Source organism: Syngnathus acus, chromosome 12 (genome assembly GCF_901709675.1).
Source record: "Syngnathus acus chromosome 12, fSynAcu1.2, whole genome shotgun sequence".
NCBI classification, from domain to species: Eukaryota; Metazoa; Chordata; class Actinopteri; order Syngnathiformes; family Syngnathidae; genus Syngnathus; species Syngnathus acus.
This window is the reverse complement of record NC_051097.1, coordinates 10,652,459-10,667,493: the sequence shown is the minus strand read 5'-3', so window position 1 is coordinate 10,667,493 and position 15,035 is coordinate 10,652,459. Positions and strand designations below refer to the sequence as shown.

The following is a 15,035-nucleotide window of genomic DNA, read 5'->3' as shown; positions in this document are numbered from 1 at the left end:
AAATGAAATGCAAATGGAGTCAGCTGATGAGTGACAGCTCATTCAGTCGTGTGCGTCGGCAGATCGGCCCGCTGACATCCCCCCCCCCAACGTTATCATCCGTAGCGTATTCCGCAGGAGCAAAGCGGCTTGTGTTGGCCGAGCATTCCCGGAGAAAATAGAAGCAATCATTTATTCATCGATTGAAACATCTCAGGACGAAAAGGCGTTGAAGGCGGGGGGGGGCACAGGGTCGTTTAGCAGAGAATGGGGCAAGAGATTGACAGTCTGAAGGTTGGACAGCAAAGACGGTGGAGGTGGGGGCGGGGGGGCGAGCCAAACCCAGTGAATTCGAGCAAAATGGAGGAAAGGCGGCGCGCCAACGAAAAGGACATCAAAGTTGACACAGAGGGGGGGGGTTGATGGCAGGAAATGGGGGAGGGGCTTATGCCATGAGTGCTCACAATCAATCCCGTTGGTACATCGAAGGTAAACGGAGGCTTTGAGCAAATATGGTCCGCAAAGCTTTAACCAAGCTATTTTTTTTTCTTTAACATGACAATCTAAACACTGTAGTTCCTTTTTTATTGACACAAATCATTTTCTATCTCATCTCAGATACAACACATCCAGTACAGCTGAAAAAGAAATGCCGTTTTTTTTTTTTTTTTTTGTCCAGGGAGATTACATTGAAAACAATACGGTCCTTCACAAGCGGGCACGTGACACTCAACGTAAAGAAAGAAATTTCAACCACGAATGCATGAGCTGAATTCTGGATGACAACCTTAGATACATTCAGGCATGTTTCTTTTTTTTTTTTATTTGATACCTTCTTCTGATTCCTTCCATGCATTCGGAAATAAAAGGGAAGCTGTGGCGCCGACGGTTACGGTGGTACAAAGACGAGAACAGAAGTGAAAAATCAAACAAAGCTATAAATAATTACAAAGAAGCAGCTAAAGATATCAAAATTCCCCAAGTGAACCTCCCCCCCACCCCGTGTTCCTTTTTAATTTTTTTATTTTTATAGCTAGGGCAAAAGACATTCAGTAGCAGTAGAAAACACTCATGCAAAGAAAGCGTTTTTTTTTTTTTGCACAAATAGTAGTCACCGACACAAGTTAAATGAGCTTCGGCGAGAGAGCCCAGCAACAGTCGGGGCCTTCGGTCATTATTGTTGCTGTCCTCGGCGGACTTTATTTGCTACGATACTCGATGAAAACGAAACCACACGATGTACTGTCGAGTCCTTGGAGGAGTCTGTCCATTGCAAACCCAACTGTTTGCGTTGATTTATTTATAATATGTCTTTATTTTATTTTATTTGCTTTGATTTATTTGTATTATATATATTTTTTTGGCTTAGCAAGAATAGTCTTTGTTTCAGGACTGTTGTTTGATTACTGCAGAATAATCAGCCATTGGAATGAATGCGAGTCAATGACATAAAAAAGGCATGGTTTTTTTTTGGCATCTGTCTCTTGTATTCTTTTAAATCTGATATAGAGTACATATATAAATCGATATAGATGGAGTCTACTTTTACAATCATTCTCTACGCAGTAAACAATCAAAGTATTTCATTCCAAAGGATGGCAACTAGAAAATAACGTCAACTATTGCCTAACTAGGATAGTCATAGTACAATCTTTTTTTTTTTAACATACAAAATTCTCCATATTGTTTTTGTTAAATGTAATGATCTGATATTTTGATTTTTTTTTTTTCCCCCCTCGCTCCTCAAAGTCTCTACGTGTACATTCAGTCTTTCGCAAATCTCGCCGTCGTAGCGCGACTACAGTTCCTCCGAGCGGATGACGTGGAACAGCGTGACGTTGTAAAGCACCTGGTGGCCGTTGTTCCAAGCGTAGAGGGCGCGGTCCCGCGGGTTGTAATCCAGCATGGAGATGTGCGAGTACTTGTTCTGGAAGGCGATGTCCATGTACTCGTAGGTGGAGGAGTTGGTGGAGAAGGCGTAGTAGACCTTGGTGCCTCCCGAGTAGCCGTTGGTGACGTAGAGCGTGCCGCAGATCATGAAGGACTCGCCGGCGCTCCGCTTGGGGTGGTTGGTGGTCCAGCTCTTGACGATCTGCAGCGTGTTGGGGTTCAGCTTGCTGATAACGATGTTGCCGGCGTTCTGGTTGGTGGCGTAGACGGCCCACAGTCCGCCCTCGTCCACCATCAGGTCGATGTCGGAGTGGCCGCCCCAGGCGTAGTGGTAGGCGTTGTTGAAGCCGGCGTAGTCCAGTTGCCGGGACTTGCTGATGGCCGACGTGCGGAAGTCAAACTTGATGATGACGTGGCTCTGGAACTTGTTGAAGTAGATGGAGCCGTTGTAGACCACCTGGCCCGTTCCAGACCACGGGTGAGGAAGTCGGTGCGAGGTGAAGTTGTCTGTTGTCATGAAGTCCTGCAGGGACTTGTACTCGCGCACAAAGCGGTTGTTGTGGTAACCGTCCATGTACCAGACCTGAGAATTACAGCAAACACATGGGAATTAAGGTCATGAGGGATTCACAGCTAGATCTTCAATCTGAGCTTGCGGATATAAAATGGCCATGAAGAATTTTTATTCATCATAAAGTATCGATCCAGCTAGCTATCTCAAGTGGTGTCTTGATTTACAAGTGTCCCAATGTTCATGTTTTTCAAGTTATAAGTTGTAGTGTGGTTGATATATCCTTTTTTAATTTTGCCTTGTGCTGCGAGACAAGAATCGTCGTGACCTTGAGGTACTTGAGACTTTTAATGTGGAGACTTGTGAGGACACTGTCGGAGAATTGTTCACCCCCTCAGACTGCAAATGCTAGTCTGGCTAATTGAACCAAAACAAAGCGCACCACTGACTTAATTCGTAGATTGTTACGATTGTTGATAGAGGGAATTGCATGAAAAAGTCTTTCCCTAACTGGGACTGCAGGAGGCTAACAGCTTTAACCACCAACAGAGAATTGACATTCCTCCTGTCACGCTTCCCAATATCCATTTGTTGATCAGCAAAATGGGGTCTGGCCGAAGCGAGCGGCAGATTGATGGTTACTGGCCAAATCATAGGTTGCGCAACCTCCAAATGATTTCACCTTCCAAACTGCGTTATCTGCAGTCACAACGCTGACCTTTTCCTCAGCACCGCCGCCGGATTTTGGCGGCGTGCTCGCTCGTCAGCGCTAATTCAAGGAGACGGATCGATGTCGACAGTTTTTGCGGTTGGCAGCAGCGGCTTTTCACCAAGTCGCTCCACCCTACATCATTCCGACCCGCTAATAGAAAAATCACCAGTCCGTAACAGAAATGCATTGCGGTAATCAGGGAAATAATTCTGGATCATTTTACACGGCTGGTTATTAATTACTACTACCGGTTTGTTCGAGATCTCTGCCAACATCAAACAATCCAGAATAGAGTGCGCATAAATAGCATATCGGATCAAATGTGCTGAGATCTTTCATGCGATCTGCTTATTATGTATTCGTTTCCAGGTAGCCCTGGTGGTGTGCTAAATATAACCTTAGGTCAGCAATTTGCAAGTTGAAGCAGCCTCCAGGAAGCAATTTACATGGCGGCGGATGCGCTTCATCCTCCCGACGTGACATTGAAAGTTGGGTCGCTGATTGCGAGGCCCAATAAAGCGCCGCCAATAAAATGTGTTTACTTCCCGCTCGTCACCTTTGCTTGTCCGCTCGGCTGCTGTCTGGTTAAACCCGCAAAGATTTATCTTTTGCGTTTTCTCATTGCAGAGCGAAAATGGGACCATGTATTTGCCGTCACATTATTCTTTTTTCTTGTTGTGGTGTTTTTAACAGCGTAGCATCATCTGGACCATTTTGGGCCCCATTCCAACCAAAGTCATGAAATCAAACGATTTGCTCGTAAAACAACCGAGGCCAACAATCGCAGATGTTAAACGTGACATAAGTTCATCGAGACCACTTAAGTTTTCGCATACCCGTGTGTCTCCTTCAGGCGCCAGGGGATCCGTCATCCAGGAGCCGAACCTAGACCCGGACGTCTTGATGGTGATGGGGTCGCTGATGCCCGTCAGTTTGCCGCACGCTGCAGAGGACAAGAGGTAAGAAAACGGGAGCCAGAAGCCATTCGGGGGCCGCTTTGTCTTAAACGTCCAATTCATTAGGCCCCGATTTCATTTGCTTGACATCCAAATGAGTTTGCCTGAAGGATGAGGGAAGCGGCGTCCATCTGGCCTCTCCCCTCCGTCTTTGCAATGGTCAATAGATAATTGTTGTTATTCCGCTCACACACCAAGAGCTGCCGCGTGTACTTTCTGTATCCGCTACGGTTTTAATTGGCGATGATTGAGTTCCACGCGACGATGGCCGAGAACGGATTAGCGGCAGGGTATAAAACGCTTGCTGTTAAGCGTCCGTTCCTTCGGACGCCGTTTCACTCAAGCAAATGTCAATTAGGCGCTTTGAATGAGGTACTTCCTAATGAGCCATTGGGCGAGGTTCGTTTAAAGAGCAAGTCGTGATGGCCTCTTTCGTCTTGCGCAAATTAGCCGCAAACTCCTTTTAAGCCTCCTAAAAAATCCCCTGCTGTGAAGTGCTCCACATATTTTCCTCTGGCATCTTCATATCCAAAATGTAAGTGTGTTCACATGTCTGTTTTGGAGTTTCCTTGTCAAACAATTAGCATGAATTGAAAATGTATTCATTTCAAAGGTAATGCACTCATATAAATTACTGTTGTCGTACGCAGTATTGGCAATGATTCTCTTAGGTAATCCTCAGAAGGATTACTATCAAGTAATACATCTATGTTCTATTTAATCATTCATATATATGCTCCAATCCTGCATCCATCTTAAAATAATTCGGCTGCTGCTTTCCTACTCTGCTTGCGAAGCAAATCCTCCATTTGTGCAAATATTTTTCTTAAAGTCTGGATGGTCTAATCCCCCCCCCGGTGGCCTGAATGTACGGAGGTCAAAGCAGACGGGAAGTGGCGGCTGAGGTGGCGACGCAATGAAAAAAACATTGCTAGGTAGAGCCAAAGGAGTCCATTTTGGTGGCCTCATTGAATAAACATTATTAATAGTCAATCTGTAAGTCGGTCCCATCTCGCAGGTGTTTGGTGCACCGGTATGAACTTCCCGCCTCATTTGTCAACATTGAGCTTTAGCCTCAAGCGCTCGCACCGTCGGGACGTGACGGCGGGTGATTTATCGATTTGATTATTGCCCGGCGAGCTGGCGCGTCCGCTTGATCGATGTTCATTGCGCCCCGCCCCCTATTTCCTGCCCGCCTTGCCTTGCCTCGCCTGCGCCGCAGGACTCTTTCAGTACACAGCAAAGCTTGAAGGACAGAATCTACTTTATACTTTTCCTTTGTTGCAGTCGCTGAGGAAATGTCGGAAATCATTATTTTTGAAAGCCCTCAAGCCAGTTTTACATATGTCATGAGTTGCTGGGTGGGTGGGGCATAGCGATAACATTTGATGACTCGCCATAAGTTCTTCACTTGGGACTCTGAACTCCTTCACAAATGAAATCACCCTTTTGTCCAATTTTTGTCCGATATTTGAAGCACGTTTAAAGATTACGGGGGACCCTTCACTGCGGCTTGAACTTGAATTGGACCCCTCCCCCCCCCTTTGCAGTCCCCCCTTTCTTCCCTTCCTCCCGTTTCTGTTCTGCTGATGCTCATGCAGCTTATTGACCTTCATGAATGAAATCCCAGCAACAGGGGGCACCGCTACGCCTTTTGTGCTAACATGAAAGTGCCGGCGGGCCTGGATTCTGCCGTCCCTGGCTGGGTGACCTCGTCTTTTATCTCCTCTTGTCTTGTGCTCATGCAGAAACTGCGCTGCAAGCATCAACTGGGCTGGCTTCGGCCCAGAGGTGGCAGGCAACAAGTCGCGCCCGTCTCAAGGCTTGACCTTCAACTTTCAAGCAAATCACAAGTTGCAAACACGGCTAACGTTGAGTAGGGTCGTTAGCTCGTTGTCGAAATTGGCTCAGACCGTGCGGCGGAGATCAAAAGTGTAGAACATAATCATCAAAATACAGGGACACAATCTACCCGCGATTTGCAGCGTGTCCGCGTTGCTGCCGTCTTATTCAATCGAGTGTGGGTGTGCATCCATTAGCGCCGAGACTCGCGACAGAGGTGTGAAGCCGTTGGCCACGGGCTGGAAAGCAAAAGGAACTTGGCGAGTCGGCGAGACATTGATCATCGCCGCGACGCCTTCGTGTTTTTTGTCAGATGATTTCCCTCAGTCGTTGCTTTTGAGATGCTGTCGTTGAGCCGGAAAAGCAAAACAGCCCAATGGTATGGTCCACTTGAAATAGCATCCTCTGTGTTTTAGCCATTAAATTATGATCATTGTGCAAAACCGTTCTAGAGAAACGATGTCACGAAAGATGATGTGATGTGTCGGCAAACGCTCTGTCTTCACTCTTGAATCGAAACGAGATATTTGCCAACATCTGCTTTTACTTTGAAAAACAATCATGGTTTTTGCTCATTTTCTAACATGTTAGGGCCAAACCAGAAAAAAATCACTTTATTTGTGCAATTTCTGCATTGACTTTGAAATAATGTCCTGTGTTTGATTAAACAGATGAAAATTGTAAAATGATTTTAAATTTAATTCATTGAAAAATAATCGACACATTAGTCGATTACTGAAATCATCGTGAGTTGCAGCTCTACTCCTAAAAAAAAATCTTCAGATGTACTTGGAATATAGCCTGGAGTGTGTTTTTTACATGATGTGAATGTGCCTGAGTATCTTTTCGGCGTGTCGGTATGGTGCTTGCAGGTGTGTGCGTGCACGTGTCTGCGTCTGCGGCCTACCCAATTTTTGCATGCACGCTCGCAGCCTCTCCTCGAGATTTGACACTCGGCTGTGGAGATCCTCGTAGTCATAGGCCCCCATCTCCTCCTGCAGCCCGCTTAGCACTGACGTCAGATTCTGGACCTCCTCCTTAAACTGCAATACCAATTTGGCATCGGCCTTGTACTCCACCAACACCGGTATCAACGGCCTAAGCTCCTCCATTTTCGCCTTTATGGCCTGAAAGGATTAGAATAAGCTCGGTTGAGTGTCAGGCGCGTCGCAAAACCAAGCCCGTCACCCACCCAAGCGTCCGCGAAAGAAAAAAAAGAAAAAAAACTGTCTTTTCCTGGCTACGCTAACGCTAACCTACCACCAAGACCCCTTGTGTGTGGTGATTGTGCATTTGAGTGTACGTGTAAGTGTGTGTGTGCACAAACCCGCACATTTTTTTTTTGCTGTCGAGGCTCCGTCCCGGCGGTGACCAGCCGCTTCAAACAAACAAAAATAGAATACAAAAAGCAAGCCCTCGGTACACCAGCAACAATTGGGAAAGCTCTTTATTGGTCATAGTCTTTTTAAAATGCAACATTGTAGTAAGGATTACATGCTTTTCTTTTTTTTTTCTTTTCTTTAACATGTCACACACAACTGGAATTTTACGTCGAGATGTTTTTTTTAATTTTTTTTATTAATTTGTGTAGATTTGTCGAGTAACCAAATATGCATTGACAAAAAGCTCCAAAGCAAGTAGAATGAAATAACAACAATGAGAGAAGTTTTATCAATTACATTTGGGAATCAAAGTAGAGAGGGAGGGCAAAAAAACAGCAATAAGTAACATGCAGGAAGAGATCAGTGGTGTGGGGGGCGGGGCTTCACTGCCTTTGTAATCGCTGCTAATTGAACTGCCCCAAAAAGCTCTCACTTGGGTGAATGGGGAAGGGGAGAAAAAAATCTGGATTTTGACCTGCCTCTTCTTCCCTGTGGCTCTTTCTGTTTCTCTCTTTCTCTTTCTGTCATGTCTTAAAGTTAGCCCTGCAAGCAAGAAAACGACAGGCTGTTGGTAGTGGCTTGCTAACCTCGCTAGCAGACACAACAACAAACAAAACGCGCAAAGATTTCATTTTGAACAGGAAAAAAACGCCAACGCCATGCACTCGATGGGTCGTGGTTATGACGTGAAACATGCAGGTGGGACACGGAGAACGTCAAATTGTCCGAGTGACCCCAAACTTTTGAAATGTGGGATTGGCGTGATGGCCGTGATGTTGTGGAATTTCTCTCACCTTGTATTGCTTGGCGATGTTCTGCATGTGGTTCTCCTCCACCTGCCTGAACTTGGTCTGCAGGCCACGGAGCTGCACCTCCATCTTCTCCACGTATAAGAGCTCCCTCTGGGTTCTTTGGTCCAGAACCTGGATGGACTGGGTCATGTTCTGGACCTGCGAGCAAACTCGTGTGAAATGTTGCCTTTTGTTTTTGAGGCCATCTTAAGAATGGGACTACCTTCTCCAGTAGCTGCCTCAGTTGTTTCGTGCGAGCGTCCCTGGAGCACATGGATTGTTGGGGCGCCACCACGGTGCAGACGCACCTACCGTCGCCGTCCTGGCCCGAACTGTAAACCTGCCACGACTCCTCCGGGTTTGCCGGCAGCACCTGAAAGGCAGACGGTGGTTGAGTTGCGATGCCGAAAGAAAGATGCCGAAGTGGTGGGCAGTTTTGGAAAGATTCCAAATTGGAAACGTTCCATGGAGAGTCATGAGAATTGAGGCAGATGTCAGAGTATCACAGAATCGTTCACCCCAAGTTGCAAGACTGATGGGAGCAAAAAGAAGAAGGCCACGGTCCCGAATCTTGGCGGATCCGGCAAACAAAACCAATCGTTTCGGAGTGGGCTGGAATCATTCATTCGCTGGAGAGAATTTTCTGACGACCGACTGAGCAAGTGGAAAAACCATTAATCACCCCGCAAATCCCGCGTGATTCCATCAGTGGGAGGAAGGTGCGAACAAATTGGAAAAAGGCTGCTGCCGCTCTGCTGCACTCCTGACAAAGAAGATCTCCTCTGGAAGAAACCCAACACCTGCTTTGGGTGTTTTTATCAAATCAAGCAGTGGACCAAACTTGAAACCGATCGCGCCATCCTTTTTGTCCTGGATGAATCAAAGACTACGTGCCCAGACGGACAAGCACGGTGCCTATGATCAGGACCGTTGACCGTCTTGAGGTTTGACTGATTTTTAATTGGTTTTACCCCTGAAATGTCTTGTCAGTTGGTCGAAGAGACTAACTGGACATGAAGATGGTTCGATCCTTAGGTTTTCAAACACCCCACCGGGTCTGATCGGCTCTTTACGTATCTGATGGGCTTAAACCCCCGTGCGTCATACCCTCGTCACTTTGTAGACGATTCGCTCTGGACAGAGATGCTTCGGGGGTCCTAAACCTGGGACAGGATCTCTTGCCTTATATGTAACCCTCCCGTTTTGCCACATACTCTTCAGCAGACGGAAGATGCAGATGAGACAGATCCGTGAGAGTTGCTCGGAGTGAGTAAAGCGCACGCTAGAAATGCGGTCTTCAGATATTTGATGGGTTTAAACTCTCGGTTTTGGAATCTCAAGTCAAATGAAGAGATTTTTGTCTGTGGTCAAAGGACAAAATAAATAGCGGCACACTTACTCCGGTGCTCCGGTCCGGGTAGCCGCCCTGCGCCGCCGTCAGCTTGGTGGTGTTGAGCCCCACCAGCGAGGGCAGCGTCTGCGACATCCAGTTGGTGATCATGGCCATGGTGCTCAGCACCACGCCGATCTTGAGCAGGGGCACCGACATCTTCTTCCCCCACCCACCGCCCTGCCGAAAGTGCGCCTCCACTCACGCCGTCTTCATCCTAACCACTCCGGGGAAGATTTGTTTCGGACGAGGGTCGCGTAGCCCGGTTTGGCTCGCCGCTTCACACCGGGTCTCCGGCTCGGTTCCTCGTTTCTTGCACATTTTCTTCTTCCGACGTAACTTGGTCCAGCGGGAAAGGACAGGCGCAGGAACCTGTACGCGGCTCGGCTTTCTCCCGTGCACTGGTCCCCCTCTCTGATTGCGCCTCTTTACTATTTGCTTCACGCCCACAACCCGCCTCCCGCCCGCCGTCATTAAGAGGCTGCACGCTCCGAGTGGATGAGAGTGAAGAGGGAGGGAGGAGGGAGAGAGGAGGGGTGAGCTACTATGCATCCATCTCCAGACGCAATGATGTCAGCCAGGCTCATGGAAAAATCTGCGATTGCAGTTTGATCTGCCCGTTGTGGCTCGACCCCCCCTGAGCCCGGGATGACAATGAGGGATTAATCAGACGAGGGGATGCTCACGGTTGCTGTGGCAACCCTGCCTCCACCCTCCAATCCACCTCTGAATAAACTCCCAGCTTGTCATCGAGGTTCTCTAATAAGGGCCGAGATGCTTTCAAGCCTTAATGAAGGTTGAGCTTTTATTGCCTTGGGCTCTGGCGCCATCTGGATGCCAAACGAGGTACTGCGGGTATTCAACGACTGCAGGTCCATCCGAAGGGAACTGGCGCCTGTCCCGGTTGACTGTAGACAAGAGACGGGGTGCACTCTGGACTGGCTCCCAGTCAGTTGTTCACACTCTCATTCACACTTACGGACAATTTAGAGTCTCATGTGCACGTTTATGACAAATATTATGTCGCTGGCATATAGTGACGGCCAGAACGATGACATGCCCTTCCACTAGATGGCAGAAGACACATTTAACCTGTGTCTCCCAGTTACCTGGTCATAGAGCAGAATAGACTTTCTGCTAACGTTTGGTAGGCTGGATCATATGCAATCCCTTTTTCAAATCCAAGTTCAGCCATGTGAAATAAGTCTGTGAAAATGGCAGCGATGCATCATGTATGAGACCCCCGGAATAGCCGCAGTGTTTCCGTATAATGGCGCCCGTAATGCATTTTACAGGTAAAACCTGGGCCAAATGTACTCTGGCCACATTGACGCATCCCGCCTCCTGTGTGACCTTTGCGTAAGGATGTGACGCATCAGCAGAGGTCAGCCACCGCGTGTGGCCGGAGAGTAGTCTTTACCGCGGTGCTGTGAGCACAAGCAATTAAAATCCTCTCCGCAAATAGCGAATCCATTTTTCATGCTCAGAGTCTGACAAATGAGCATTCAAAGTTCCTCAGACACGAGGCGCGATTTTAAAAAGTAACATCATCGCCCGTGGTGCATTACAGTGAGGAGCAGTTGCCATGACGACACTGACACACGCACACACTCGCTTCTGGCCCACAAGTGCACTACGATAATGCAACTCCCACTCTGACTGCCACTCACATCATAACACCTCGAGCTTCAATTCACATCGTTTTTAAAATGATAGTTTTGGGTTATCAACCTTTCACGACACTGAACTCCAATTAGTGTTTTTTAAAGAACTTGGCTTTTTTTTAAAATTGTAAACAAGATAATCTTTCATATGGTTCCAAACTAAATTGTTAATGGCCAGCACTCCCTTGGCAGCGCCTCCTCCTATCGATTTACCATCAGTCAGCTGACACTCCATTCAGCCCTGACCCGAATAAACTGAGTGAAATGTAGGTTCCCCCCATCCCCATTTGACTGATGGCATCCGCCCCTCACTGCAAATTGTTCCATTGTTCGATCATGTCAGCATCTCTGCAGAGAGAAGGCCGCTATAACATTTTGCCGTTTGCAAGCACCGTCCAAAATACTGTACGTGTCATACAAATGATCGGTTAGCAATGGACGATGTCTACCGTATATCCGTCAAGGTGCTTTCACTGTACCTCCGTATTTTCCAAACTAGTGGTGAGCCTCGTTTTAATGATGTCATATGGACTGAAGTTTTCAAATTTAGAATCGCTAATTAACAACGGCATGCATTGAACAATGAAGCTGATATTTTCCAGTATATCGATTTTTTTTCATCATCCATTCCCATTTGAACGCCTTCATAAGCAGCCGCGTTTAAGTGTGCTATCACCACGCCAACGCTCTTTTTATCACGCTTTTATTGCGGCGGTTGTCTTGGCGGGAGATGATCTGGCCTTTGTTTTGATATATTGATCCGTTGTAATGTTTTCCTTGCAACTATTGCGACATCGCTGTTGCGCCTCTAAAAAGGAAGAAAACACAAAGGTATTCTTCGGCGCTTAGCTTTGCAAGAATGGAAGGCTTCCGGTTCTGTTGAAGAATTAAAAGAATGTGACAAGATGGGCGCCAAGAGTGCTGTCTACACCAATCGAGCTGAGTTGGCGGCGACGATGCCTTGCTCAAGGGCACCTCGGCAGTTATGACTGCCGACGAGGAGGAACTCGGAATGTGGAGGAGGAACTTGGAATGTGACATTATCGTGTGAGATCGTCGTTGGCAAAACTTAGTTTTGATATCGGAACGATAATATGATACGGCGATTAGCTGATAAATGGAAAGAGTAAATTAAATGATAAATTGTGGCACAAATAAAACTTCATTCCACTGTCAAGCGCAAGACGTCGGCGCACCGCTTAGTTCAACATTATTTCAATTTGATACAAGAAGAAAACAGTTTTGCGGAAGAATATTGAATGTCAATTCTCTTCAATCCTGCTTTGTCCGCCGACTAAGCGTCACGGCTGGACATTTATTTCATAATGCACATCTTTGATTACCGATGTAGATATTGTGAGATGCTACATTTGACAATATTAAAGAACTGATTTGTTGACCGTAAACACAGAGAGGCATCGGTACCCTGTTTATACAAAATTTCCTTTGGATTATAAAAGTGCGTTTAAAGAAAAACTAGCATCGTAAATCCTACAAAACTATGCTTTGATGATCGTATTGCAACTGAATCCGTGATTCTCAGCGATTATTGGAAGAATACCAGCTACTATGTCATCACTTGGCAAAACAACTGCTCTCCTATCGCGACTTGTCGACGCCCACCTTGATGAAGTGTTTACCTTTTGAGATCACAGGAAGTCAGCTTTTTTTTTTTTATTAGCGTGCACCGATGGTGTTTACACGTTAATGGACTCACTGAGCATGCTCACAACTCCTCCGGGAGGGGACACAGTTCTTTCTGGAACACTCATTTGATTGCAATAAACAATAATAATGAGATTTTTCCCCCCTCGAGACGATGAGTAGCGCTATCGAGTCCGCGCGCATAATTTCATTAAACATGTTTCGATCCTTTCGCTTGAGCTAATTAAAGGGCCGGATGACAGGATGCAAAATGGCGTTTTAAAAGAGGACAAAAAGGAGCTTACTTGTGTGAGTTCCGTGCCCATGACGACGAGGAGGACCAGCGTGAGGAGCCTGCTGGCGGGCTGCATCTCTCTTGCCTTCCCGAGTGCGAGGACGGTGTCCCCCCCACCCCCTTCACCTTGTCGTTGTTTTTCTCCCCCGCGTCTTCTTTGCCGGTGTTGTTTTTAATAGCTGGATGGCCAAACGTGAGCTTACGGTAGCCCCCTTCTTCCTTCCCTCAGCAACGGTGCGTGTGCAGATGCATCGCCTCGGCTCCACCGCACCTCCTCCTTCTCCTCCTCCTCCACCTCCTCGCTATCGTTTTACACGTCGGGTAGAAGCATTTGGGTTGGTGGGTGGTGTAGGTAGGTGGCGGCGCTACAAAGTTGACATCAGCCCGCCCTGACACGCCGCCGATGGTGCCGGTGGAGAGACTGGCCGAGCGCGAGGCGCCGGAAGTTGACGATGGAGCGAGCGAGGCAAGGAGGGGAGGAGGGAGGGATGGAGGAGAGGGAAGGAGGGCTGGTCCAACTGGCACGCGCGCAGCAGAGATGAATGACTGGAAAATCAGTAGAGGTCAATTAGAATGGAGTGTTACGCACTGAGAAGAAAAATATCAATATAATATAATATTTTTTTAAATAATATAATATTGTAATGTACATATTTTACTGTCAAGGCAAAATTCTTACGCGCTAAAGTTGTCTTTTTGGTTAGATATATTTTTGGGGACAATGTATTATTCTGTGAAAATCAAGTTGATGTTTTTTAAAAAAATAGTGTGTTTGCAAAAGGACAAAATGTAAGAATAAAATAGTTTTTCGTAAAAAAAATATGTTAAAAATTTTTTGCTCACAATAATACATTTTCTCCCCCAAATATAACTTGATTCTTGTAAGCTGTTCCTCTTTTGATGCCTTTCTTTTGTGGCATCTGTGTGTGAGCACTGCCGAAGGAAGAATGAAGCGGCGCACATTTTTACTGAAAGATGGCTGAGTCAAAAATGGCAGGAAGGAGGAAGCGGGTTTAAATTTAGGTCCCTGACAGATTTTTCTGTTCGGCTCACAGGCGTACTGCCATTACTAACCTCTTTCATCACCCTCCTCCTCTTCTTCCCCCTCCCTCCCTCCCTCACTTCTCCCTCCCTCCCCGCCGCTTGCTCACTTAGTGCCGCGGCCTCGTAGCGAAGAACCACGAGGCCCTGATTAGTTCCGTGTTAACGGGCGGCACGCCATCCACTGATTTATGAGCGATATGAAAGCGGGCGAGCAGGAAGGCCATTATTGCCTCGTCCATCCGTCCCTCCGCCGCGAACATGACGACTTGTTTGTTCAAAACGACCTTTTCAAATGTCAGCGGGCATATTGTGCCGTGCACGTCTGCGAAGTTCCCGACTCGGAAATGGCATTCGCCATTGGACGTTGTCTTCCGTCCTTTATTGAAGCACAAAAAGTATGTTTTGACATTTGTATCACAAATCAGTTGTCCCCATTGAAATGAATGGAATTGCCTGTAATCTGTTCCGACTTCCCAAAAAGTTGTTTATTTTTTTATGTCCCCATTGAAATGAATGGAATTGCCTGTAATCTGTTCCGACTTCCCAAAAAGTTGTTTATTTTTTTATAAGAAATATAACGCTATAATATTGCACAATATGAAAACATTTAGCAATTTAAAAAAATAAACACAATCTAAAGACATTCAACTATGTGAAATGAAATCCCGCCACATTTGGCAGGTGTTATTAGCTTTTCTTTTTCGGAAGGACAACACATGGAGCAAAAAGAAGTCATCTGACAGACTTGAAATATTTGCTCTTGTTGAAACAACAAAGAAAACGCCACCGGATTTGCTCGGTCCGGTTAACATGCAAGTGACGTTCACGCTACACAAACACAGCTAGCGAGCGCTAAGCGTTGTTTTGCGACGCCTTTGCTTACAGGCTCTTCGATTATACTACAGAGATTAGATGGTGACGATGGCGTCTGTCCG

At 46.6% G+C, this 15,035-nt stretch overlaps 1 protein-coding gene across 2 annotated transcripts; it reads right to left on the bottom strand.

Moving 5' to 3' along the window:
- Positions 1-550: 550 nt before the first annotated feature.
- On the bottom strand, positions 551-13,526 carry olfm1b (olfactomedin 1b). 2 transcript variants are annotated; one of them, XM_037265204.1, is made up of 6 exons: positions 13,067-13,526; positions 8,287-8,436; positions 8,067-8,222; positions 6,798-7,017; positions 3,929-4,035; positions 551-2,452 (listed from the first exon to the last, which is right to left on the bottom strand). In XM_037265204.1, exons 1-6 carry the CDS (start codon positions 13,130-13,132, stop codon positions 1,778-1,780), a joined length of 1,374 nt encoding a protein of 457 aa, XP_037121099.1. In that variant the 5' UTR covers positions 13,133-13,526; the 3' UTR covers positions 551-1,777. The 2 variants fall into 2 exon arrangements, with proteins under 2 accessions (XP_037121099.1, XP_037121098.1); XM_037265203.1 differs by lacking the exon at positions 13,067-13,526 and adding an exon at positions 9,463-9,879.
- Positions 13,527-15,035: the final 1,509 nt, after the last annotated feature.